The sequence below is a fragment of the Cynara cardunculus genome, assembly GCF_001531365.2.
Source record: "Cynara cardunculus var. scolymus isolate 2C chromosome LG 2, CcrdV1, whole genome shotgun sequence".
Lineage (NCBI taxonomy): Eukaryota > Viridiplantae > Streptophyta > Magnoliopsida > Asterales > Asteraceae > Cynara > Cynara cardunculus.
The window spans coordinates 64,834,080-64,842,197 of NC_037529.1; the positions used below are offsets into that span (position 1 = coordinate 64,834,080).

Consider the following 8,118-nt stretch of genomic DNA (forward strand, 5'->3'; position numbering starts at 1 on the left):
GTGGATAACAGAAGAGCAAATTTGCGTTTGAATAGATCTATTATTCAAGATAATGTTTCACATATGTTTGTGTTCATTTTCTGACTGAAAAAATTATGTATGTATGTATGTATGTATGTATGTATGTATGTATGTATGTATGTATGTATGTATGTATGTATGTATGTATGTATGTTGTATGTATGTATGTTGTATGTATGTATGTATGTATGTATGTATGTATATGCACCAATTAGTTATGTATGTGATTCATCGAGCTACAAGATATTTGTCATTTAAAAAATGGATGGTCATTGGATCCAATTACAGTTGGATATCCGATTATGATAGGTCGATTCTAATCGAATCGGTCAGTTTGCAAATGATCCGCACTTCATATGTATATATATATATATATATATATATCTACGTATGTATATGTGTAGTGGATATACACAGTGGTTATATTTAATATTGTATGATACATATATGTATACATTATATATTCATGATACATACATTCACGAAAGAAGGATATTGGGTCTTTATGGTCTTCATATTTGACTTGGTAGTTGTTTACGAATCTTATTGGGCCTTATGGGCTTATATTTGACTTAGTAGTTGTTTACGAATCTTATTGGGCGTTTATGGACTTATTAGACTCACTAATTGTTAATGGATTGTATTGGACACTTATGAGCTTTAGTGATTCTTAATGAACTTGAGTGGTCCATGATGGGCTTTAGTGACTCTTAGTCAACTGTGTTGGGCCTTGATGGGTCGTATAGGACTATGTGGCTGTTAATGAACCTAATTTGGACTTCATGGGCTGTAGTAGGTGGTATTGAACTTTATTGGAATTTAATAGGTTTTAGTGACTCATAATGAACTTGATCAGGCCTTGATTGGTTTCAATAACTCTTAATGAACTACAATGGGTCTTGATAAATCATAGTTGACTCAATGGTTGTTAATGAATCTTATTGAGCCTTTATGGGCTTTACGGACTCTTAATGAACTTGATTGGGCCTTGATGAGTTCTATTGGACTTAGTAGTTGTTAATGAATTGTATTGTGCCTACATGGCTCTCAACGACTATTAATAAGTTGTACTGGACCTTGATTGGTTGTCGTGGGTGGTAACGAACTGTATCCGGTCTTGATGGGTCATAATCGACTCATTGTTGTTAATAAATTATATTGGCTATAAGTAATATCCGTCAGTGATAGTCTTTTTTAAGTAGTGTCTCTTTTCAAATTTATGATACAATGATGGGAAATATTGCATTTAGAAGTCCGTTTACCAAGAAATTTATAAAAAAGAAAAACATAATTGTAATGTTGGGATGGGGTGGAAACATGCGATATTTTAATACGTATGACGATTACTGTAATATTATATTTTTCTTTACCAAAATTTGTAAACTGATTTTAGTTTTTTGAAAACGTAAACCAGGCCGAAAACCGAAAATCAAAATATCGTCAAACATCTTAGCTGTCTAGCCACATTCGTTGATTTTGAAATTGTTTTTCTTAATAACGACTTGTTTAAATTCTATAATACCAACATCAAAAGCCAGTAGTCTTGAATTTTCTATGATTCTGATTTAACCATTTGGAGGTTTGGACGATCGAAATTATTTAATGAATTAAAATTATTATATTAATAAATCACGTACCGGTGGGAATCATAATCCATCGACTAATAAAGCAATACACATCAAACCCAGTAAACGCTCAATTTGTTAAGTAGTAAGTATTTTATCTTTATTTATAATCATATAAGGTGTGTATATATACACACACCTTATATGATTATATATAAAGATAAAATACTTACTACTTAACAAACTGATTAGTTTATGATAACTATAAGATTCAATCTCTATCACAAATCAATTGATAAATTAGAAAACTAATATTTTTGGTAATTTGACTTAAAATTATAATTAAAGGGCATTTTAATTATCTAAAATGATTGGCTTATATTGGATCTCACAGTTATCACAAATAATATACTCGTTGATATCAAATCATTATCACATTGTGTGTGTGTGGAGGTTTTAACGAGAACACCCCTGTTTTACGAGAATGTGAGAACATTTATAGATCTCCAAAAAATTATTAACCAATAAATAAAATTAAAAGAAAATCAAGTAATAATTCAGAATAATCATGTGATTTCGTATTTATCTGTAATATTGGTGACATCCTTATCTCTAAAATTATGTACAAATAATATACTCGTTGATATCAAATCATTATCACATTATTATCACAATAAAGTCACATAGCGAACAAGCAGAGCGATGATTGTAAACGTGATCATCATTGGTTTTCGATTGTCGTAGCATTATTATAATGTTATCACAACAAAATCACATAATTTATCAAATGATTATCACAACAAAGTCCCATCATAAAAAATCTTCAATCTATAAAAACATTATCATATTATTATCACAAGAAAATCAGATTATTATCACAGAAAAATCATATTATTATCACACCATTATCGTCAAGAGACGGATCAACATTTAAGAGATAAGGATAAATCTAAAATAATAGAAAAATATGGATAAAAACTAATTTATTTTCATTTATTCTAATTTGTATTATGTATTAATTAATTTGGAGGTTCATAAGTGTTCTCACATTCTCATAAAATATGGGTGTTCTCGTTTGAACCTCTCTCTATATATATATTTTCATGGTTGTGGCCCTCTCAAGGCTTTCACCTATATTTGGATTTTCTTGACAAGCCTTTCTTCTTCGAGAGAAGCCAGCAATCATCTATCAGTCGGAGGAGGTGACGATGACCCCTCTTTAGGAGGCGGAAAAGATCCGTCTTCGGGGGCGGCAATGGCGAACCTTCTTCTGGAGGCGGCGAGGGCGGCAATGGCAAACCTTCTTCTGGAGGCGGCAAGGGCAGCAGCCCGTCTTCAGGGGGCGACAGAGGTGGCGGCGCGTCTTCTGGAGGAGGTGGTGGCGAACCGTCTTCGGGAGGCGGTGGAGGCGGAGGCCCGTCTTCGGGAGAAGGAGGAGGCAACGGCGGAGGCAATGTATCTTTGGGAGGAGGAGGAGGCGGTTGTGAAGGCGATGCATCTTGGGGAGGAGGAGCAGGTGACGAACCGTCTTCGGGAGGCGGTGGTGGCGATGGCCCATCTTGGGGCGGCGGCGGCGATGAACCACCTTCGGGAGGCGGCGGCGGCGACGAACCATCTTCGGGAGGCGGCGGCGGCGAACCACCTTCGGGAGGCGGAGGCGGCGGCCCACCTTCGGGAGGCGGCGGCGACGGCCCACCATCTTCGGGAGGAGGAGGAGGGGAGGAACCACCATCAGGAGGAGAAGGAGGGGACGAACCACCATCAGGAGGAGGTGGAGGGGACGAACCACCATCAGGAGGAGGTGGAGGAGACTCGTCTTTTGGTGGAGGTGATGAGTCGTCTTTGGGAGGTGGTGTCGCCTTGTCTTTTGGTGGTGGCGGCTTGGATTTTGGTGGCGGCGGCTTGGCTTTTGGTGGCGACGACGGCGACGGCTTGGCTTTTGGTGGCGGCGGTGGCTTGGCTTTTGGTGGCGGCGGCTTGGCTTTTGGTGGCGGCGGCGGCTTGGCTTTTGGTGGCGGCGGTGGCGACGGAGGGGGCTTGTGTGGTGGTGGAGGCTTGTGTGGTGGTGGCGGCTTGTGTGGGGGCAGGGGCTTGTGTGGTGGTGGAGGCTTGTGTGGTGGGGGGCTTCGGCTTATGCGGTGGGGGCTTATGTGGTGGCCGTGTGGTGGCGACGGCTTTTTTGGTGGGGGCTTGTGTGGTGGCAGTGGCTTGTGTGATGGTGGCGGCTTGTGTGGTGGTGGCGGCTTGTGTGGTGGTGGCGGCTTGTGTGATGGTGGGGGCTTGTGTGGTGGCGGCAGCTTGTGTGGTGACTGCGGCTTATGTGGTGGGGGCTTGTGTGGTGGTAGTAACGTCTTTTTTTCTGTGAAATGGTCGAAGTAGCAGAAGCAACCAGATTTGGCTTCACGAGCGTGACAAGCTCCATGGACTGCACCCTCCCAAGATATGCACTTTTTGTCGCACTTCTGTTCATCGCATTTCCCGAATGATGTTTTGCTTGGCTTTTCACATAATTTTGGTGTCGCTGCCGCCTCCTCTATTTCTAATCATGGAAATTAATGAACTTTAATTAAAACAAACCAGATAAAAAAAATATTCTTCGTCCCAAAATAAATATCCACAATGAAAACGATACACAATTTTTGCATTATATAACTATTACACTTTTAGAATGACTAAATGACACTTTAATTTTGATAACAGAGGAAAACTTTTTTTTCATCTCATAATTAAGAGTACAATTGTTACTTCTTTGCTATGTTCAGCAAATTAGCTATAGATCAACTGTTAGTCGAGAAATTAGTTGATGAGCTCAATAATAATTTAAAATATATTAAAAAACATGTTTTAAAAATAAATTAGAAAAATATGAGAAGTATTATTTCGGATATAAAGTTGGTAGAAACTTTTTTAAGCTTATTGAAACACTATTCAAATTAGTTTTTCAAAAGGCTTACGATTTTACTAAACTAATTTTTCAATAAACTCAAAAATAACTAATTTATGGTTTAAATATGACGAAAGCTTTCGATTGAGCACTAGAATTCCCGATTACACCATACAAATGGACCATTTATCATTCCCGTGTAATTTATACAACTTCAAATTTTTCAATTTACTTTTTTACTGTTAAAGGAAATGAAACATAGAAACGAAAGCGATCTATTTTATGAAACAAGAGTCGAATAAGTTTGATTAAGAACCTGAGAGGGCAAAAACGAAGAGGAGCAAAAGGAATGCAAAGAAAAAACCCGACCTTTTGGTCATTTTGAAGTTATAAAGAACAATAGCAACGGTCTGCGTGATAAAAAGGTTAAGAGGTTTGAGGGTATTTATAGTAGAACCGAAAGAAAGAGCTTTAAAAATATACTTATGATGAAATAAATCTTGAAAATTATTAATTAAAAGTACCACAATTTTCATTCATATTGATGTTGATGCATACGTTTTATCAAAACAAAAAACCATAAACGATTAATATTTATCCGGGTTCTAAAATTCTTTATAAAAAAACAAAGAGTTATATATTTTTTTTAAAGTAAATTATTCATCATAAAAAGTAGTCATGTTGATATTTTATTTTATGTTAAACTTAACAAAAAGTCATGTTGTATACCATTTTTTTGAAGGTGTAAACTTTTGGTGCATCACCAAAGTGATACTATTACCTTTTATATATATATACTTGGGATCATATGAGAGCAAGGGTTTTTCGTGAGGCCCGTAAGACTAATTCTCAACCTTTGGATTAGATCTACAATCTAAACATTCATAATCACAAATCGAGCCTATTTGAGTTCTGCTCCATAAGCCAAAATATGTATGAGGCTTTCAGCCCGATATTTCAATATGACAACAATAGGATGATGCGTATAGAGGGAGAAAGGGGCATGTAATTCATTCAATCGTAACCTCATTTGCCTACAAAAATGTTGGATTGATGTTAGTAGCTATAATATTTGTAAATACAAATAAAATCAATAAATCTCATGTAGGATAAGGTCTTGAAGTAAGATATACGCATACTTTCCTGTATCTCAAAAAGCGGAGAGGTTGTTTGTGTGAATACTTTCGACTTGTAAAACAAAAACTAAAAGAAACAAGAGAGCAAGTTAATATGCAAGGAAAAAAAGGGACAAATGTGAGGATAGTAATTGCCCCCCTCCCCTCTCCTTTTAAACCCTTCTATGAATCGAAAACGAAGTGACACCAACAAGGTCGAAACTCAAATTCCATTGCCATTCATGATGCAATTTTTTTTATTAACCTGGATATCCAACCCGTTATGCGAGCCGACTAATCTCAGTACGATCACCTGCTCTGCAGATAGCCCGGAGTCACTGCATTTGAACCTCCGTGCCCACAAGGGGATTCATGATGCAATTTCAGGTATTATAATTGGTTAGGTGTTGTTAAATGAATTCTTTGAAAAATCGACTTGGAAACACATGGCTATTATTCATCGTTATCATTATAATAATGCTTACTCGGTTATTCAAGATCTGTAAAAATATTAGTTTACGCCTCGCAAAAGGCTTAATATGTCAAGTAATAAGCATTTTCAAAGAATTTCGCATTGGAACAAAAGATGCACGTAAAAGTAATCCAGAATATATTTTTGTTACATTTGTTAAATAATTTGATCGAACTTCTTTAGGTTGGAATATAATATCAATGATTGCTCAAAAACATGAATCGCCTGCACGATACATCAATGGAAAAAGGTTGGGATAAATACCCAACCAATACGAATTAACTAAAAGGCTGAAATTTAAAAATCTTGAAGAGTAAGCTAACGTCAAAAATTTGGGACAACAAAGTCTAAAAGAAAAGGTCTATACACAAAGCCTAACCTCTGAGCTACGTCTTGATTCAACCAATCTGAAAATTCACATGATTATTGTTCTACAATAACTGAAACTCCTGATGGATACTGCCTACTTTTAAAAATAAATATCCAATTAAAGCAGATCTATTATATATCGACATTCCATAAACAATGATTCAAAGGTATTATTTCAAGTGTATTGTGAATTTACGATCAGTTTTTTTTATTCAACTTTAATATATTTGATACTTGTACAGAACAAGGTTATATTCTTGAATAATATAATGAAAATATTAGTAGTGTATACAAAATGGTGAGTTCCATTTGTTATAATATAGATCAATAGAATTCTGAAATATAAATTTTAATTAAAAAAATGCTTATTTATACTTACACCAACAATCTCCCCACTATTTATGATGTCAAACAATTGCCTTTTTCGGAAATACAAAAAAAAATTGCAAAATACACCATATAGCCAAAAATAACAATTTAACGTCGTTACAGCCATTTCCTGGTTTTCTCCTCCGTTGACGATGAATTGGGATATTTTCGAAATTTCTTTCTCTACCCCTTTTGTTGAAGCAAAAAAGGCAAGAAATGTGGAAGTAGTTGCTTTTTTTTTGTTAAAGAGGAAGGAAATGTTAGCTCTCGCTAAACCCTAAATCTTAAATCTCTCGACAGATGACAAAATAACATATCATCTTATTCGCTTATTTGTGAAAATCGTTTTAAAATATGTATTTAGGTAATAGGGAAGCGGAAGAACTGCACATAGGTTCAAGGCCAGACCGACTACTCCAAGAGCACTCATCCATAAACAAGTTACTGATACAAATAACATAAAGAAATGTAACCAACGTTTATTGAAAAAAGTAACCGCTAAGACTTAGGACCAAAAGCGATTAGCAGTGACCATTGAATAAGTTTCTTCAGCTTGAGTTGGGTTAAAAGCACGGTATGTATTTGCGCCATCACCACACCACAATGGTGGTGGTGAGGGATGCTAGAGATGGTGACCAGCGTCAGTGCATGCCAGAGATTTTGTAAAAATAATTATTATAATATAACATTGTTTCATATATGAATAAGATGAAGTATATTTCGTATATGAACGATAGTTTTATAACGTTTCATGTGTACATTCTGTTATATATGAACTAAGTTTCATATATGCTCCATAACATTGTTTCATATATGAACAAAGATGAACTATGGTTCATATAGTTTAATGTTTCAAAGGCGTACCTATGCTTCATGTAAGTCCTCCACGGAACAGAAAACGTATGAAACATCAAATTAAATCTGAATGTAACAACCAGTCTCATATAAAGAGAAAATGAAATTTGTGAAATACTTATAAAACTCAACTTGTGGGCTACAAATAACTTTCAACATGGTTTTAAGTTGAATTCAAAGTTATTGGACTAAACTGTTGTTTTGGATTTTTGGATGTTATAATGAATTATGAAACTCGTGACTTTTTGCTTGGGTTTTTATGAAATTGTTGATGAAAATAATCCCCATGTAAAACTTAAAGAGATTTTTTAAGTAAGTGGTCGATTTTTATTTAAGTAGAACTAGAAGGGTACTCGTCCAATGTATCGAGATATATTTTCATTTTAATGTTTCGTTTTATTTTTTATCCATGTCGATATAATACGATTTTATATGGTTTTGAAAAAGCGATAATATTTCTATTTTTGA

At 35.6% G+C, this 8,118-nt stretch overlaps 1 protein-coding gene across 1 annotated transcript; it reads right to left on the minus strand.

Annotated features, from left to right (window-relative positions):
* Positions 1 to 2,713: 2,713 nt before the first annotated feature.
* Positions 2,714 to 4,850, minus strand: LOC112506306 (formin-like protein 20). Its single transcript, XM_025110314.1, has 3 exons — positions 4,787 to 4,850; positions 3,952 to 4,119; positions 2,714 to 3,501 (listed from the first exon to the last, which is right to left on the minus strand). Exons 1-3 carry the CDS (start codon positions 4,848 to 4,850, stop codon positions 2,714 to 2,716), a joined length of 1,020 nt encoding a protein of 339 aa, XP_024966082.1.
* Between the last annotated feature and the right edge of the window lie 3,268 nt (positions 4,851 to 8,118).

Bases quoted from the DNA above. Each gene is read 5' to 3' on its own strand.
- LOC112506306 (XM_025110314.1), bottom strand. From the start codon at position 4,850: ATGACCAAAAGGTCGGGTTTTTTCTTTGCATTCCTTTTGCTCCTCTTC. The intron at 4,120-4,786 runs GTTCTTAATCAA...GATTAGAAATAG, and splicing joins CTTCGTTTTTGCCCTCTCAG to AGGAGGCGGCAGCGACACCA. The intron at 3,502-3,951 runs TCACAGAAAAAA...CGCCGTCGTCGC, and splicing joins CTTCTGCTACTTCGACCATT to CACCAAAAGCCAAGCCGCCG.